Genomic DNA, 19,742 nt, shown 5'->3' with positions numbered 1-19,742 from the left:
GCCGGCACCGGACGCCACGCCGAACCGCTCCGCCGCGCGCCCTCCGCGTCCTTCCCCTGCCGCCCGCGCTCAGGTGCGTCTCAGCCCGCGCGGGGTCCGAGCTTCGAGGCCAGGCTAGGGTCGGGCTGAGGGGTCCCGGTGGGGCCCCACGGCGCCCTCGCCCTCCCCGCGGGCCCGGGCGCCTCCCCCCCCCCACCCCCACGGTGCGCATGCGCGCCACCGAGTGGCCGCGGGAGGCTGGCGCTGACGGGGGTGGGGTGGGGTGGGGTCCTCCGGGAGCGGGGCGGGGGGGGGGGCGGACAGTGGGGCTGACGAGGGGCGATGGGGCGCGGGAGGTGGTGCGGACGGCGGGCCCCATTCTGGGCGGACTCCGGCAGGCATCGCTGCCGTATGAGGACTCGGGTCCCCCCGAGGAGTTCGGAGGCCGCGGGGTCCCCAGAAGGGGCGGGACGCGGGTGGGAAGTCAGTGCGGGCCGTGAGCACCCCTGGGTCCTCCAACCTTGTGTTGCCCACTCTAGCCTCCCGCCATAATCCTCCAATCTGTCCCTCTCAAGTAGCTAAGATTACAGACCTGAGCCAAAGATCTTGGCTTACAAACATTTTTCATTAGCTGTATTTTCAGCTTACAATGAGGTTATTGGGATATAAATTCATTGTAAGTCAAGGAGCAAAGATGTTTACTCAGCAAAAGATTTGAACTCAAGGCCCAGGCCCTGAGTTCAAGCCCCAGTACCGCGCTGGTGCGTACACACACACACACACACACACACACACACACACACACACACACACACACACACACACACACACACACACACACACACACACACACACACACACACACACACACACACACACACAATTCAAATCAGGAAAAATTGATAGATAAAAGGAATTCCAATAAAAATTCCTATTATGAGACACAGATGCACTGTGTGTGCGTATATTCAAACACATATCTGAATGTGCTTTGTTTCTATGTTGTTTTGTGGTTTTTCTAAAGCCTACCTGACATTAGTACTGCTAAGAAAACCGGATGCGACCTCTTCAGATTGTCCAGAGCAGATTAATTTCCCCCTTGTGTTGTGGATTGAAGCCTTTGGCCTTCTCCCAAAGCAAGGTTTGCCTAACGATGGCTCGTCCAAGTTCAAGTAAGTTATTCTTAGTTCATTATCTCCTCTCCAGTGGAATGTGAAGCTCTGGGTGCTCCCATAGTGGTAGGGGACACCTAGATTGAAGTAGGTATTCAGGATGATTTTGGGGATGCTGTGGCCTCTTGTCTTTCAAGCAAGTTCTTTCTAAACAAGGTTGGGTTCTCTCTCTCTCTCTCTCTCTCTCTCTCTCTCTCTCTCTCTCTCTCTCTCTCTCTCTCTCTCTCTCTCTCCCCCTCTCTCTCTCTCCCTCCCTCTTTCTCTCTCTCTCTCCCTTTCTCTCCTGGGGCTTGAATTTAGGGCCTGGGCACTGTTTCTGAGCTTCTTTTGCTCAAAGTTAGCACTCTACCACTTGAGCCACAGCACCACTTCCAGCCTTTTCTGTGTATGTGGTACTGAGGAATAGAACCTAGGGTTTCATGCATGGTAGGCAAGCACTCTACCACCCAGCAACATGGAGTTTCTTAATGAACTCAAGTCCCTTTAGGACATTTTACTGCATCTCTCGGAATGTTTGCATTTAATTTTTTCACACAGGATTTTTTGCTTTGTTTGTGGTGCTGGTGACCAAACTACCAGCACTGTATCTCTGAGCTCCATTTCCAGTCCCAGAAAATGTTTTGTTTTGAAAGATTTTACATTTCACACTACATTACCCTTACTGTATTGTGTACGTGTGCGTGTGGGCTCTGGTACTGGAGCTTGATCTCAAGGCCTGGACACTTTCCCTGAGCTGTTTGGTAGTGTTCTTGAGCCACAGCTCCACTTCCAGCTTTTTGGTGGTACTTGCATATAAGAATCTCGTGGACTTTCTTGTCCATGCTGGCTGTGAACCCACAGCTTTAGATCTCAGCCTGCTGAGTAGCTAGAATTACAGGCCTGAGCCACTGGCACCTGGCCATTAAGTGCATTTTGCATCCCATTTTCCAAGGACCAAATCTAGGTTGACTTTTTGTTTGTAGAAGTTGCTTATCGTACCTTAATGGAAGTCACTCTAAATGTGGAATATTTGTCAGGAGATGACAGTGTGTCCCTGTGGGGGAGAAAAGGCTTTTAGGGCTAGGGATAATTTCAGGGGTGATCTTTGAAGTCCTTAGGGACTTTTGTTCCTACATTTCCTAGAAAAATCTATATTTCCTAGAAAAAGTATATTTTTATTACTGTACTCACAGCAGAGTGCTGTGATTCACATCTGTAACCTCAGGAGATTGAAGCAGAAGGACTGTGCATTGGAGGCCAGCCTTGGCTCCATACCAAGACTCTGACTTAGTGGCTGCATATTCTAGGAATGGGTAAGGGAGAGAAGGAGTAAGCAAGGTAGGGAAAACTAACCTGCCCAGGGTTAGTTCTGGTTAGACAGTCCAGCATTAGCCCCAGGTGGGCCTTGTTTTTCTCACCAGTGTCTCCCTGAGAGTCATGATGTTGGCAGGGCTTCGGCATGATACCATGCTAGCTGGGTCAACAATGTGTCTGACCATTTCTTCCAGCCTGGTACTGCCAGGACTGTGGAGGAGAGCTCCAGTGAGATATCAGGGAGGGAGCTGGCACTCTCTGCTCCTTGGCTTCTGAGGCTGGCTTTGCTCTTTATCCCTTGTTCTCACTGACTCAGTCCACTGTAGGACCAAGAAGAAGGGGAGGGGAGATTTTCTCTCCTGCTCCAGACATGGGTGCAGCTCATGAAGGTGGGACGTCCCGTACCTGTTTAGAGAGAGCTATCCAGGTATGAGAAACTCCTGGGACATTGCCTGCCCCCCGCCTGCCCCCAGCTGGGGATATAAAAGGAGGACATGCTTCCTTTACTATTCAAGTGGGCTACCCCCGAGTCCCCATCTGTCACCTGGTCCCTCTCCCAGAGGACACTCATCCACTCAAGAGTTTTTCTCCGTTGGTATTATCTCAATGAGGAAAATCAGAAAACCTGCTCAGTTGAGAAATTCAAGATACTTTTTTTGTTTGTTTGTTTTTAAGTCTTCAATGCTGTCACCAGTTTGGTCACTCCATGTCTGGCACATCTCCTGTTCCAGAGCTTTAGGCCTGCCACAAGCCGTGCTGGGTCAGCATGTGCTGTTTCATGGGGGAGGTGGGTAAGCGGGGAGGGTCTCACTTGTCCTCCTGGAAGGAAGCTGATGCCTGGCTCTGGACCCTTCATGCATGCGGTCTGCACGTGAGGGCCTGCCTGGCTGTGTGCCTCAGGAGCAGCATTGGTCCAGGTCGTGCCCTGCCTGGCATTCCTTTTCCAGTCACTGCTGCCCAAGGGCGACAAGGGCAGCTCCCCATTGCCAGCTCCAGGTCTGGCTCCTTCTGCTTGTCTCGAGATGAGGACCCCTGAGGTCCACAGAAAATGATTAATACTGAGCTGGGCTCAGAGGCTTGGCTGAACACAGCTGCTGCCTCCGCTGGCAGAGATCAAGCAGGAGGGTCATGTGGAGGTTCAGGGGGAAGACAGGCCATACTCTGTGACCTAGACTACTGTGGGCTTGCCCTTCCATGGGCCTAGCCCCTTCCTGGCATCCAGGTCCCTGGTGATGCCTCGTGGAGAAGCCTGACTCTTGTTTGAGCAGTCAGAGAGCACAGTTATGTGTCCATGTTGGGACAGAGCTGTTTACAAGAGAGGAATTCTTGCCGTGAGCTCACTGTGCTTAGGGAAACTGGAATTAGCACCACCCCCACAGAGAACGTGAATTAGGAGAGTGTTTGGGATTCAGCGAGCCTCCGCTCAGCCCTCTCCAAATCTACAGGCTTGGTGTGTGTGTGTGTGTGTGTGTGTGTGTGTGTGTGTGTGTGTGTGTGTGTGTGTGTGTGTGTGTGTGTGTGTGTGTGTGTGTGTGTGTGTGTGTGTGTGTGTGTGTGTGTGTGTGTGCGCACGAGGGATTACTAAGGTTTGAACTTAGTGCCTCATGCTGCCCAGCAATCAATCCACACTTCAGTGTTTTTTTACCTCAGTTATTTTTCAGGTAGGGCCTTTCACTTTTTTGCCCAGGACCAACTCTGACCATCCTCCTATCTTTAGCTCCTGTAGCTGGAGCAACAGGTGTGTGTCACTGCATCTAGCTTTGCTTGTTTGTTTGCCACTTCTGGGAATTGAGGTTCTTTTGCTCAAAGTTGGTACTCTACCACTTGAGCCACAGCACCGCTTCTGGCTTTTTCTGTATCTGTGGTACTGAGGAATTGAATCCAATGCTTCATGTATGCTATGCAAGCTACTCTACCACTAAGCCACGTTCCCAGCCCCTGGCTTGTTTTTAAGACAGGGTCTTGCTAACCTTTTTGGTTTGAGCTGGACTCGAACTGTGGTCCTCCCATCTTCATCTCCCATTGTTTTGACTTTGATAAAGGAAGATGGATATTGTCCACCAGCCCTTCTAAAGTCTGCATAGTTACCCTGCTATGTATCAAACAGCCAAGGGAACCAAGCATAGAGAAAGGCAAGCAGTTTCTCTGGGGTGGAGGCAGAGCTGAGATTCCAAACCAGGTGGTGACTAAGCTGTGCTTTCCTCACAATACCCAACCAGCTACAAACAATTGGTACAGGAACAATTTTTACTGAAGTATCTTAAAAGTATAACTTTGTACAAGGTCAGGATCCGAAGTATAGGCAGTTGATATGGGATATGAACATCCAAATGTGACACTGGATTCATACAGATCTCATTCTTTCTCTAGGTATGGCAGACTTTCGGAAGTGTTTTGCCAAGGCAAAGCACATAGCCATTATTTCAGGGGCTGGCATTAGTGCTGAAAGCGGGGTTCCAACTTTCAGAGGAGCTGGAGGCTATTGGAGAAAATGGCAAGCTCAGGTTAGTAATGTTCCCTGAACAGTAAAAGGCTGTTCTTAATGAAGCTATAACCAAGTGTAGTGCGATGCTTTCCCATAACACAAACCACATTTCTTTTGAAAATTAGCATTATCAAGGCAGGATTTATATAGGATGGAATGCAACATGTGTTGTATGCTCACTTTGCTGAGTTATGTGTGCATGCACATGTGTCAGTCCTAGGTCTTGAATTCAGGACCTGAGAGTTATCCCTGGGCTTTTTTTTGCTCAAAGTTAGCACTCTACCACTTGAGCCACACCTCTACTTCCAGCTTTTTGGTGGTAATTGGAAATAAGAGTCTCATGGACTTTCCTGCCCCCAAATGGCTTTGAACTACCATCTTCTCGTATCAGCCTCCTGAATACCTGAATCAGATTACAGGTATAACCACCAGTGCCCAGCCTCATCTTGCTGATTTTTGAAAGGTGCATGCACCTAAGTTTCCATCACCCTCATAAGCCAGATGTAGAATATTCTACCTTGCCCACCCACCCTTGTGCCCTACCCAGCTACCACTGTGCTTGTCTGCCATGAATGACATCTGTCTCTCCTAGAAGAGGAGCTGTACCTTATTTTACATTCTGTTACCTTATTATATTGTTTTACAGGTGTATGTATAGCTGTTTGTGTATAGTTGTGCATGCACATGCATATATGTATATATTTGATTGAATGTAGTTTGTGCAGTTATATATAGAAATATACAAGTATACATGTGTGAACTGTGTGTATATATAGGTGTATAGGTTTGTATTTAAGCATGTGTGTACTTGTATGTACATGTCATTTGTATATGTATACCTGTGAATATAGTTGGGTATATGTGTGTGAATTGTGTATATGTGTAGTTTGTAAGCATATGTCTATTTAGTTGTTGTGTCTGTAGTTGTGTATATGTATATAAACATGTCAGTGGTGTTGTTTGTGCACATGTATAGCTTGTATGCAAGTATGTGTGTAGTTGTATGTATGGTTGTGTGTACATGCATGTGTATGTATATTTTTGAGTGTTATTGTGTATTTGCAGTTGTGTGTGTGAGTAGTATGTGTAGTTATGTGCTGGAATGCATGTGTATATAGTTGTGTGTAGTTACATACAGGAAAGTATGTGTAGTCGTACATGTGAGATACATGTAGTTGCATATAGGAATGTATATGTGTTTGTACGTGTAGTTGTGTGTGTGAGGCATGTGTAATTGTGTATAGGAAGGTATGTGTGTAGTATGTGTGTAGCTCTAGTTATAGTTATAAAAACTGGGTTTCTGGGCTGTGAATGTGGCTTAGTGGTGGAGCACTTGCCTAGCTTGCATGAAGCCCTGGGTTTGATTGCTCAGTACCACATAAACAGAAAAAGCTTGAAGTGGTACTGTGGCCCAAGTGGTAGAGTAGTAGTCTTGAGCAAAAAAGCAGCTCAGGGACAGTGCCTAGGCCCTGAGTTCAAGCCCCAGAACTGGCCAAAAACAACAACAACAACAACAAAACCACCCAAAGACAAAACCCTGGGTTTCTCAGCTATGATGCTTCAAGGGGGCATTTTACACCTTACCTTTTTCTTGGGTATATCTCAAAATGAGATTGACCCCCATATATTTCCGGGCTCTGTGAAGAGGCAAATTCAGCCCTCACGCCTTCCCACCTGACTTTCCTTGCTGTTCCTCGTTTGATGGGTGGCCATGACCCCGTTTTGAGACAACCCCTCTCCAGGGCCTCAGTTTGTCCCAGGATTGGGCCTAGCCTGTGATCCGACACCCCCCCCCCTGCCCCCCATCCCAACCCCGCCTCCTCCGCCCCCAGGACTTGGCAACTCCCCAGGCCTTCGCCCACAACCCGTCGCGGGTGTGGGAGTTCTACCACTACCGGCGCGAGGTCATGCGGAGCAAGGAGCCCAACCCCGGGCACCTGGCCGTGGCCGAGTGCGAGGCCCGGCTGCGTCCCCAGGGCCGGCGGGTCGTGGTCATCACCCAGAACATCGACGAGCTGCACCGCAAGGCTGGCACCCAGAACCTCCTGGAAATCCACGGTAAGGGCCTTCCCCACCGCCTACCCCTCGGGGGACGTCCGCACCCCCTGGCATTTGAACGGCGGGCCGCCCTAGCCTCTCGCACCCCTCACTGGCCATTTCCTGCTCCTGTGGACAGCACCGCCTCTCCTGCGCCCTTGGCGGATGACCCGCTGAACCAGAGCCTGCGTGTTATCTGAGCCCTCGACCCTGGCGCCTGGCTGGAATTGCGGGGCACACAGAGCCCCAGGTTGTCCTGGCTGTGGCTGTGGCAGGATCACAGTTCAGCCTTCCAGCGTGCCCCACCTGTTTGTTTAGCGCCTGTTTTTGCTTTAGGAAGGCTGGGCAACGCTGTTCACTTGGACTTTCTCTGCCGTGTCCCAAGAACAGTTAGCAGCATGATTACCCCGGGTCTCTGCTCATGTCTCTGCCGTGTTAGCAGTCAGCCATGTTGGTGAAGATGACAATGCCTATTTGCAGAGTTCTTTGAAGAATTTAGGCACACCATCTGGGTGGCCCGCTGAGGGCTTGCTTTGTTTGCAAGGAATGAGAACTTCCTTGTAACTTGTGTTCAAAAAAACCTCTTCAGGGGCTGGGAAGGTGTTTCAGTGGTAGAGTGCTTGCCTTGCATACATGAGGCCCTGGGTTCGATTCCTCATCACCACATAAGCAGAAAAAGCTGGAAATGGCGCTGTGGCAAAAGTGGTATATGGCACTAGCCTTGAGCAGAAGAGCTGAAGGACAACGGCTAGGCCCAGAGTTCAGGACAACGCCTAGGCCCAGAGTTCAGGAACCACGACCAGCCAAAAACAAAACAAAACAAAAGCAACAAAACCTCTTCATTTCATTAAAATTGAAAATGCCATCACTTTTAGGATGCATTCTGAGCTATGTGTTATTATAAATATGCTATCCAAGAGACACTAGAGTCACAACAATAGACACAAAAATAAAGACTTGTCTCAGCAATGCAAAATTTACTTCTGCAGAAGGGTGCACTAACAGCCAAAAATCTGGCAAGCAAGCCCTCAGAGCAGGCAGGCTGCTCCTATATTTATCCCTAATGCAACGGGCCCCACCCCTCTGTTCAGATTGGTTGAGCTCAGGTTCACAATGTGCTGGTGATTGGCTAGTTTGTAGAAAGATGTATTTACATAAGGTGACTTTGAAATAAGATTAACAGTTCACAATCTCCAAAATTACTAACAAATGGCTGGAGATGGATAGATAAGTAAATAGATAAGCTGAGAAAAAAAAAACAGTTGAAAGGGGCCTTGTGGCTTATTGTTTACCCAGCATGCAAGAAGCCCTGGGTTGCATTCCTTAATAACATGTAAGCAGAAAAAGCTGGAAGTGGTTCTATAGCTCAAGTGGTAGAGTGCTAGCCTCAAGCAAAAAAAACCTCAAGCCTCAGGACTGGCAAAAAAAAATCTGCCCAAACTATGATATGCAATTTTATTATCCTTTATTTGTTGTTCTACACTTACAGAAAGGACTTGCTAAAACATACTAATGGCCAGATGCTAGTGGCTCACATTTGTAATCCTAGCTATTCAGAACTTTTGGAAGATTGTAGTTTCAAGCCAGCCAAGACTTGAAAGTTCACTCGACTTCATCTAGCAAAAAGCAGGGCTGGAGGCATGGCTCACGTGGTAGAACACCAGCCATGAGCAAGCAAGCTCAAAGCCCTGAGTTCAAACTCCAATACTTTTTTTTTTTTTGCCAGTTCTGGGGCTTAAACTCAGGGCCTAGGCACTGTCCCTGAGCTTCTTTTGCTCAAGGCTAGCACTCTATCACTTGAGTATTTTCTGTTTATGAGGTAATGAGGAATTGAACCCAGGGTTTTCATGCGTGCTAGGCAAGCACTCTACCACTAAGCCACATTCCCAGCCCCTCCAATACTTTAAAACAAAAAATCCAAATAAACTCCAAACACAAAGAAATGGAAATACATGAGATGCTAATTATCCTCATCTGATTATCAAAAGTTATATACATGTATCAAGTTGTCATACTGCACCATATACATATAATTATACAACAACTAAAAATAATTTTAAAACTTAGACTTAGTTTCAAAACATACATGTATGCATGTTTATATGTAGTTTTTGGTGGTATTAAGTTTGAACTTAGCACCCAGTGCTTTCTCAGCAAGTACTCTACCACTAGAGATACATCCCTACACTTTTTACCTCTAGTTTGTTTTTCAGATAATCTCATGGTTTTGCCAGGACTCACCTTGGACCAAGATCCTCCTATCTTTGCCTTCAGAGTAGCTGGGATTACAAGTGTGAACCACTAGGCTCAGCCCTCTTTTTTATCAGTTACTTAATTCTATGTAAAAATTAAGGCTGCATGAATTCAAAGATTTTAGAAACATATTCTAAGCCACTGACCTTTCATAATTACATACATAGTAAATCATACCCTGAGTGTTAAGTGGAGATGCCTCTTCCCCATTGACTACTTTAGGTCTACCTGAACATCACTCCAAGGTAACTGAGCCACATCAGTCCTACTACTACTTGTTTTCTCCTCCAGATCAGGAAGCTTTTTAGTCTATTTGCCTTTGTATTTCCCATGATTCCTAGGCAAGGCCCATTTGCTAAGAGGAGTGGATAAAAACTCAATTAGACATAGCAACAGTTGTTCTTGATTATTCAAAGTTCTGAACTTAGTGTGTGTTTTTCAGGAACCTTATTTAAAACTCGATGTACCTCTTGTGGCGTTGTGGCTGAGAACTACAACAGTCCAATTTGTCCAGCTTTATCAGGAAAAGGGTAATTATGCTGTGTGACATAGTATGTCATTTTTCCCTCTAAGTTCAACATGGATAGGAGGAAATGAAACATTCATTGAAAATTCCTGTGGATATTTATGAGAAATAAGACTGAATGCACTACAGACATTTGATAAAATAAATATTTGGCTCACCATTTTACAGTGTGAAGTAAAAACAGTATACTAAATGATATACTATATGATACTGTACGATCCCAATTTAGTTAAATACAAATACTTCATGTTTATGCATCTATATACTTGTTAAAAGCTCAGAAAAAAAACACAACAAAATATTACAGTATTACTACTGATATTGGAGTGAAGGGATTGTGGATGATTGTTGGGGAGGAGGACTGGGGATCAGACCCAGAGCCTTGAACATGCTAGTGACCTCTTCTCCTATTGAGCCCTTGGTCCCTGGATAAATGTTTTATTCTCTGCAACTTTTTTTGGGGGGGGGAGGGGGTTCGGTCGTGGGGCCTGAACTCTGGGTCTGGGTGCAGTCCCTCAGCTCTTCAGCTCAAGGCTAGCACTCTACCACTTGAACCACAGCGCCACTTCTGGCTTTTTTCTTTTCTGCTTATGTGGTGCTGAGGAATCAAACCCATGCATGCAAGGTAAGCGCTCTACCACTGAGCCACCTTCCCAGCCCTCTTTGCAACATTTTTATGATGAGTATTCACTATTATGAGTAGGAAAAAATACTGGACTCAGAATATTGGTAAAAGTTTACTGGGCCATTTTAGTGTAGTATAAATTCTTTTTTCTTTCTTTTTTTTTGGGGGGGGGGCGCTGATCCCAGGGCCTGAGTGCTGTCCCTGAGCTCAAGGCTAATGCTCTACCACAGTTCCATTTCTGGCTTTTTGGAGTGATTTATTGGAGATAAGAATCTCACAGATTTTCTTGCTGGGGCTGGCTTTGAACCATGATCCTCAGATCTCAGCCTCCTGAGCGGCTAGGATTCAGGTGTGAGCCACTGGTACCCAGCAATAATGTAGTATAAATTCTGTAAGTGATAAGTGAACATTGCAGATGAGCCAAATGATGCTAAAGCATATAAAGTAAATCACAAAACTCTGCAAGCTGGGTCACTCCAGGCCTCCTCCCCGCTACAAGATCCCTCTGGGGTGAAAGCCACTGGCCATCCCTTGACGCCTATCCTAGTTCTCTTCCTCGTGAGCATGCAGAGGAGTTCTGCCAAAAAGAGAAGCTTCAGGGTGAAGCTGTTCCTTCATTCTTGGATTGTGCATACCAGTGACCCTCTTTCTTTTCTAACGCTTCAGTGCTCCAGATCCTGAAACTCGAGATGCAGGAATCCCAGTTGAGAAACTGCCCAGGTAAGTAAAAAAAAACAAGCCCTTATATTTAGTGTTCCAGGTTGCAAAAAAGAAAATAACCAAAATGTAAATATTATTATCATTGTTATTTTTATTATTGCACTGCTGGGGTTTGAGCATGGCCTCACATTTGCTAGGTAAGCACTCTGCCACTTGAGCCACGCCCCAGTCGTTTCCTTCTTCAGATAAGGTCTTATGCTTTTGCCAAAGATGGCCTCCCCAGTAGCTGGAACTAGAGGCATGTATCACTATGTCTGGATTGTTTTTGAGATAACGTCTTGCAAATTTCTGCACAAGGTTAGTCCTGAACTGGATAGCTAGGACTATAGGCATACACACAATGTCTGTCCATGAGATACCTCTTAAATGAAAAAATGCACATTCTAGTCCTGACCAGCAAGGCCAAGAGCAAAAAGACAAAAGGTGAAACAAAGGAACATCTTTTATCTAGTCCTGCCCCTCAGGGGTGTGTGTGTGTGTGTGTGTGTTTCAGACAGAGCTTTCCTATATTGCTCAGGGTGTGTGTGTGTGTGTGTGTGTGTGTGCGCGCATGTGTGTGTGTGCGCGCATGTGTGTGTATGTGTGCGTGTGCGTGTGTGTGCGTGCGCATGTGTGTGTGTGCGCGCATGTGTGCGCGCATGTGTGTGTGTGCGCGTGTGTGTGCGTGTGTGCGCATGTGCGTGTGTGTGTGTGTCAGAGCCTTCCTATATTGCTCAGGCTAGTTTCAGAATTTTGACCTTGTGATCATACGTTCTGCAGCTATATGACAGACTGTCACCTAAATTTTAGAAAGTACAAGGCTACATCCTGAAATTTGCCAGTAAATCTGCTGCTGTTATCTTCTCCTTCCTTTTTCTTTTTTTTTTTTTTGGGGGGGGGGGAAAGGGTCCAGTCGTGGGGCCTGAACTCTGGGCCTGGGCACTGTCCCTCAGCTCTTCAGCTCAAGGCTAGCGCTCTACCACTTGAGCCACAGCGCCACTTCCGGCTTTTTTCATTTTGCTTATGTGGTGCTGAGGAATCGAACCCAGGGCCTCAGGCATGCAAGGCAAGTGCTCTACCACTGAGCCACCTTCCCAGCCCCTCTCCTTCCTTTCTTTATTCCTTCCTTTCTTTTCTGTTTCTTTTTCCTTCCTTCTTCTCTTCCTCCTCCTTCTTCCTTCTTTTCTTCTTCTTCCTCCTACTTTTCCCCTTCCTCTTCCTTCTCTCCTTCTCCCTGCCCTTTCCCTTCCTGTTAACCCTCCCCTCTCACTCTTCCTGCCTCTCCTACTCTTTCCCCCTCTTTCCTGCCCCCTCCTCCTTCTTTTCCATTCTCTTCATTCTCCACATTATCAGTTCAGGATTAGGGAGACATTCAAAGATCTTTCAAAGACAAAATTGCTTCACCAAACTATTTTTGTAGACTAAAGAAAAGAAGCTGGGCATAGGAGGCGGAGGTAAAAGGATCACATGCGCTCTTTAAGAAAGTAAAAATAAAAGCCTGGGGTATAGCTCAAATGGTAAAATCCTTATACAAAGCCCTGGGTTCTATTTCCCAGCACTAGAAAAAAAATAGATTTTTATGTTAAATTTTCAAATCTAGTCACTGAAACAGTGCTTCCAACAGTGTTCAGAGACTCATAGTACATGTCATACTAAGAGCATTTCTTCAAAAAGAAAAGATGTTACATGGCCAAAGAAATATGGAAGCGTGGGGCTGGGAAGGTGGCTTAGTGGTAGAGTGCTTGCCTAGCACACATGAAGCCCTGGGTTTGATCCCGCAGTGCCATATAAACAGAAAAGCCAGAAGTGGCCTGAATTCAAGCCCAAGGACTGGCAAAAAAATAAAAATAACTGCCCCCTCCTCCATTTGCATTGTTACAGGACTTCTCAGAAGGTTCAACATACAAAAATACTATTGCTTTCTCAAAAATGGCTATAAAATGTTGCTAGTTCATGGCTTTATTTCACCACCAATCCCTTTGTGTTTTTAATGAGGGTTTTCATTACTGAATTCATTACTAATTGTAATTTGAAATAATGGGAGTTCTGGGGGTTCCTGAGTAGGAGATTATTTCTAAGCTACTCTAGCATGGTAAGCTAGAGGAGAAATTGAAACATGAGGGCTTGCAGTAATGGGCACTGGAGGGCTGGCTACAGACAGGTCTCAAGACAGCCAGAAAGTGGAAGAGGTCATTGAAGATTTTAGGGGTTCTGCAAGTACTGAAGGCAGGTCCCAGGCCAGGGTTCTGCCAGAACTGCTTTGTAATATACAAGGAAAAGCTTCTGAAAAGAGAGTCCATCTCAGCTGATTCCATGTCAGTGCCACTGGGTGGACAGGAAAAAGAAACTTTACTAGGGAAGTTCTACTTGGCAAGTGCCTGTTAGTGAAGTGTGTGAGTGTGAAGTGGCTCACTTACATGGGTTCTGGGCAGTGCCCAGCCTTCCCTGGGTCTTAGGCAGCTAAGGGTGATTCAGAATTGCTCTCTTCCAGGTGTGAGGAGGCAGGGTGCGGGGGCTTGCTGCGACCACATGTGGTGTGGTTTGGAGAAAACCTGGATCCTGCCATTCTGGAGGAGGTGGACAGAGAGCTTGCCCTCTGTGACCTGTGTCTAGTGGTAGGTCGCACCCTTCCTCAGTCCTCAGGATTCTCTGAAGCACTGAATCTGAGGGTGGGATTTATTATTGCTTCCTTTCCTTCTTCTTTCCCTCCCTTCCTTCATTTTAACTCAAAACCATAAAGTGGGTGTGGTGGTACAAGCCTGTGATCCCAGCTATGCAGGAGGTATAAATAGGAGGATTATAACAGAGCAGGCCAGCTTGGGCAAAAACACAAGATCCTGTCTGAAAACTAACTAAAGAACATAGACCAAGAGACATACCTGCCTATTAAGTGTGAGGCCCTGGGTTCAAACCCCAGTACTGCCTCCCTCTCAAAGATAACTATATATTATTGGGTAGTGGAATCATAGGTAACATGCTTACATTTTGTTGTTAAATTTTCCAAGTTAGGGAAAGAGCATAGATCATTTTTATAACTTCAAAAAGCAGAAACAGGGCTGGGAAGGTGGCTCAGTGGTAGAGCGCTTGCCTTGCATGCCTGAGGCCCTGGGTTCCATTCCTCAGCCCCACATAAGCAAAAAGAAAAAAGCCGGAAGTGGCACTGTGGCTCAAGTGGTAGAGCGCTAGCCTTGAGCTGAAGAGCTGAGGGACAGCGCCCAGGCCCAGAGTTCAGGCCCCACGACCAGACCCCCAAAAAACAAAACAACAACAAAAAAAGCAGAAACAGAAACAGTATTCTCCCACCCCAATCTTTCCAACATGTTGAATGGGTCATTTCTTCCTGGCTCTGTCCATTTGTGTAACTCTCCTTTCTGTATCTCATGGTCTTCCTAAATTCTACGAATGGCCTGAAGGTTGCTGCTAAACTTGCATGTGTGGACCCCTCCACCATGTCTCATCCTGCCTAGCCTGCTCTTGCTGCAGCAACAGCCCTACCTGAGTGTATCAAAGGTTTTCTGAAAGTCTCCCCACAGTCATTCCCATGTGCTGCTTTGCAGGTAGGGACTTCATCTGTGGTCTACCCAGCTGCCTTGTTTGCCCCTCAAGTGGCTGCTAGGGGAGTTCCAGTGGCCGAGTTTAACACGGAGACCACCCCAGCCACAAACTCATTCAGGTACAGGGGTGCCAAACTGGGCACTGGGAGGTGGAGGGCAGGCTTGGACATGTCACCACACATCTTACCTATTGTCCTAATTTTTAGGGAAGGGAAGAGAAGGACAGGGGAGAGGAATGAGGAGAGAGGACAGCTCACTATAGCTCCTTTTGTGGAAGAACAAAGTATCTCTGAGCACAGGTGCAGGTGTCTATGTTTCAACATAGGATCTGCCACGGGCTTTTCTTTTTTGAAAGATCTATGTTTCTTAGATTTACCTTGCAGTTATATTGTGAACTACGTTTGGTAATGACCTTTTAGATATAGGTGAGTAGCCCTCAGCAGGGAAGCCTGAAAAATGACCCAGAAAAAGCTTCTATTCACTGGGTAAATTTGTCTGCAATTTGATTCCAAAGAATCTCTGTATTCATGGCCATCTCATGAATCCCAGGTCCCATGTTATGCCTTGACCCTTGTTTTGCTTTACTTTTAATTCTTGGTTGCTAGTTAAATTTCCTTCTAGAATATAAATACAACTGACTCTCCTCCCATAAAACTTCAGTAACACTTTGGTTCCTTAATCACAGGCTTTTCATGTTGGTTGAGTATTTAAAAAATCCCAGTGACTGGGCTCCAATTCCTAGAATCATCATGATGCCACTGAAGGTTGCTGGACATGGTGATTGCTTTTAGTTTCTTTCTTAGCAATTATCCTGTGCATCCAAGGTGTGAACTGTGGCTCTGAGTTGGCCCTTGGATAAAACGTTGCATAGGCATTTAAATAGCATCCTTCTCAGGTGACTTAGCCGACTTTGGTACTGGTCTTTCTTATGCATTTGTATAATTGGCTGCCTGGTCCATAATTCATCATTTGTTTGTAAGTCGTGAAAACTTCCCATTTCTCTTTTTAAAAAAGTATTTTGTTGCTATTATAAAGGTGATGTACAGAGGGGTTAGTTATATGTCAGGTAAATAATACGTTTCTTTTTGGACAATGTTACCCCCTCCATCGCTCAAAAAGTTCTCTAAAAAAAGTCTCCTATGCAAAATTTATACAAAACACTATTGAGCGAAATAAAGAATATTAAATAGAAACGTATCCCATATCATGGATTGGATTACTTAATATTATTAAAATGACCATAGTCTCCAAGAGGTTCAACCTACTCCCTATCAATATTACAACTAGATTTTTGCAGAGATAGGCAAGGTGATCCAAAGTTCATATTGAAAATTCAGGGGACTTTTCTGTCAAAGCAAAAAGAACAAAATCACACCTAGACATTTCAAAACTTACTACAGTTATTTAACCAAGGTGGTGTGGCAATTGTTTTAAGAATGGATATATAAAACCAGTAGAACAGAACAGAAAGTCCAGTGAAATAAATAAATAACCCCTCACATGCCAGCACCAGTGGCTACTCAGAAGGCTGAGATCTGAAGATTGTAGTTCAAAGCCAGCATGGGCAGGAAAGTCCGTGAGACTGTTATCTTCAATTAACCAACAGAAAACTGGACGTGGTGCTTGGCTCAAGTGGTAGAGCGCTAGCCTTGAACTGAAGAGCTCAGGGACAGTGCCCAGGCCCAGAGTTCAAGTCTCATGACTGACTTCCCCCTTTCCCCCCCCAAAATAACTCCTCATATTTGTGGTCAGTTGATTTTTGCAGCCTGTGAAGATGGTTCAGCAGGGGAAAGACAAGCTTTTCAATCATGTGCTGGATAGCCTCATGCAACTGGAGTCTGATCCTTTGCTACAACACACACCAAAACTAACTCAAAATGGATCTTAGGCCTGAACCTAAGTGTGAAAACTATAAAATCCTCAAAAAGAAAACCAAGCAGAAAATCTTTGTGACCGTGTTAGCTAAAACTTTCTTAGACCTGATACCAAAAGCATGAGTAACAGAAAACAAAACAAAACAAAAAGGTAGGGCTGGGAAGGTGGCTCAGTGGTAGAGTGCTTGCCTTCCATGCATGAGGCCCTGGGTTTGATTCCTCAGCACCACATAAGCAAAAAGAAAAAAGCCGGAAGTGGCGCTGTGGCTCAAGTGGTAGAGCGCTAGCCTTGAGCTGAAGAGCTGAGGGACAGCACCCATGCCCAGAGTTCAGGCCCCACGACCGGACCCAAAAAAAAAAAAAAAAAAGGTAAATTGTTTTTTATTTAAGTTAAATGTTTTTGTACAGCAATAGAGTGAAAAATCTACCCACAAAATTGAAGAAAAAAATCCTTTTAAAAATTATCTTTCAGCTGAGTGCCAGTGGCTCACGCCTATAATCCTAGCTACTCAGGAGGCTGAGATCTGAGGATCGCAGTTCAAAGCCAAACCAGGCAGGAAAGTCCATGAGACTCTTATCTCCAATAAGCCACTAGAAAACCAGAAGTGGCACTGTAGCTTAAGCAGTAGAGCAGTAGAGTGCTTGCCTTGAGCTAAAGAGCACAGGGACAGCACCCAAGCCCAGAGTTCAAGCCCCATGACTAAAAAAAAAAAAAAATATATATATATATATATATATATATATATATATATATATCTTTCAGTAGTTGTGCAAAAGGTTTTAATTAAACATGTCAATGTACAATGTAGAAATATTTCCAAGTCTATTTATTTATTTGTTTGTTTTTGGTCTTGGGGGCTGAACTCTGGGCCTGGGTGCTGTCCCTCAGCTCTTCTGCTCAAAGCTAGCACCCTACCACTTGAGCTACAGTGCCACTTCTGGCTTTTTTCATTTTGATTATGTGGTGCTGAGGAATCGAACCCAGGGCCTCATGCATTCAAGGCAAGCATTCTATCACTGAGCCAACTTCCCAGCCATATTTCCAAGTCTAATAGTTGAAAGATTTGTATATAGACTATATATGTATATATACGCATATAGTCTAAATGTATATAAACTATATATACAACTAAAAAAGATAATACAGATAAAAGACTGACCAAAAAAGTTAGACATTTCTCTAATATGTACATAGAGTCAATAAGCATATTACAATGACATTCAACATCACTAGTCAGTAAGGATGTACATACAAATGAAAGCTCCAATGAGATACTACTTCACAACGACCACAGTGACTCTAATTAGAAAAAGAGGGGAAAAGCAAGTAGTGAGGACTTGGAGATCATATATGTCAGGTGGAAGGTACTGGCAGGAGTGTGTAGGGCTGCAGCCACTTTTGAAGAACCTAGTTATCCCTCCCCGCCCCCTCCCCAAAAGGGAGGGGGGAAATGAGCACAGAAATTATAGACACCACTAGATGCTGGTTCCTCACACTTGCAATCCTGGCTTCTTAGGAGGCTAGGAGCTGAGGCTCAAAGTTCAGAGCCAGCATGAGCCTCTTAATTGGAGAACTAACCACTAAAAAGTTAGAAGTGGAGCTGTGGCTTGGAATGGTAAAGCACCAGCCTTGAGCACAAAAGCTCAAGGACTGCACCCAGGCCCTGAGCCCTAGGACCAACAAGAAGTTTGGATGTAATGAAGAACTGCTGCAGGTAGGCATTGTTATTGCTAACATGTAGCTCCTAACTAATACATCTGGTCCTTTGTTCAGGTTTCACTTCCAGGGACCCTGTGGGACCACCCTTCCTGAAGCCCTGGCTCCTCATGAAATGGAAACTGTTCCTTAAACATTCTGTGAACGGAAAAATAATAGCGGATCTGAGAACTAGGCCACACACGGAACATTCTTGTGGATGTTGAGCTGAATACTGAAGATCTAAAAATATCCTCTGATACCTGGTGGGGATTCAGCCTGTTGATAAATGATTGGCTTAGAAAAGCTGTGACAAAAGCATTTATTTAGATGAAGCTAGAGAAGTGTGGAGTTAACACACTTTAGTTGGTTTGAACTAAAATGCAAGTTCTTATGTTTGATCTTTTGGTCAGTTATTGGGAGGGAAAAATTTGTGATTACATTGTCTTAAAAAGAAGTGGGTTAATGATTGTTGATCTTTGCTCTTTGATCCAGAAATAGAGGAAAGCCTCAGCTGGTACTTGATTCTGATTTGTGTGTGTGTGTGTGTATATTTTGGTGAGAAGTGAATTCCTTCCCTTCTGTAGGTCATTTATTATATAATGGTTCCCCAAAATGTGTCTGTTGGAGTCTTTCTCTTTTCAGTGTTTACCTTGCCTCAAAAAACAGGGATAGGGGCTGGGAAGGTGGCTCAGTGGTAGAGCGCTTGCCTTGCATGCCTGAGGCCCTGGGTTCGATTCCTCAGCACCACATAAGCAAAAAGAAAAAAAAAGCCAGTAGTGGCGCTGTGGGTCAAGTGGTAGAGCGCTAGCCTTGAGCTGAAGAGCTGAGGGACAGTGCCCAGACCCAGAGTTCAGGCCCCACAACCGGACCCCCCCCCAAAAAAAAAAACAGGGATAACTTGAGGACAAGAACTCTTAAAGGAGGAAAGTAGCTGGGTGCCAGTGGCTCACGCCTGTAATCCTAGCTACTCAGAAGGCTGAGATCTGAAGATTGTGGTTCAAAGCCAGCCTGGGCAGGAAAGTCCATGAGATTCTCATTCATCTCCGATAAACCAGAAAACCAGAAGAGGTACTGAGGCTCAAATGGTAGAGCGCTGAATGGCTCAGGGACAGTGCCCAGGCCCAGAGTTCAAGCCCCAAGATTGACAAAAAAAAATAAAAAAGAGGAAAGTAACAAGTAGAAAATCCAAATGAGAAAACAGAACAGTACCCAAATGGGGTTGTACCAGGTGAGCACAGCAACCTACACCTTAGCTCTGATTGCTTGGCAGCCAGGGGAAAGCACGGAGTGACAGTTGACAGTTCCTCAAGACTACTACTGAAGAAAACAGCCGTCCGTATAAGGCCTGCCAAGCTCCACAGACACTCGCTTCTGGAGGCAGTTTCTCTGTAGGACTTTAAAAAATGATGCACTTTTTCCCTTGAAATAAAGTAGGAAAAAACTACTCCTTCAGCCCCTTCCAGCTATATGCTGAAATCAGGACCCTCTGCATGCCTGCTGGCCAGTGTGCATCAGGCCTGACTGGGAGGAATGGCTGTTACTGAAG

At 45.6% G+C, this 19,742-nt stretch overlaps 1 protein-coding gene across 1 annotated transcript; it reads left to right on the top strand.

Moving 5' to 3' along the window:
* Window position 1: 1 nt before the first annotated feature.
* Sirt5 (sirtuin 5) lies at window positions 2–18,724 on the top strand. Its single transcript, XM_070024541.1, has 9 exons — window positions 2–73; window positions 1,004–1,151; window positions 4,815–4,948; window positions 6,762–6,987; window positions 9,662–9,749; window positions 11,037–11,090; window positions 13,561–13,688; window positions 14,631–14,742; window positions 18,272–18,724. Exons 2-9 carry the CDS (start codon window positions 1,037–1,039, stop codon window positions 18,345–18,347), a joined length of 933 nt encoding a protein of 310 aa, XP_069880642.1. The 5' UTR covers window positions 2–73; window positions 1,004–1,036; the 3' UTR covers window positions 18,348–18,724.
* Window positions 18,725–19,742: the final 1,018 nt, after the last annotated feature.

Source organism: Dipodomys merriami, unplaced genomic scaffold, assembly GCF_024711535.1.
Source record: "Dipodomys merriami isolate MVZ:Mamm:240054 unplaced genomic scaffold, mDipMer1.0.p SCAF_16, whole genome shotgun sequence".
Taxonomy (NCBI): domain Eukaryota; kingdom Metazoa; phylum Chordata; class Mammalia; order Rodentia; family Heteromyidae; genus Dipodomys; species Dipodomys merriami.
This window is presented reverse-complemented; position numbering and strand designations above follow the sequence as displayed.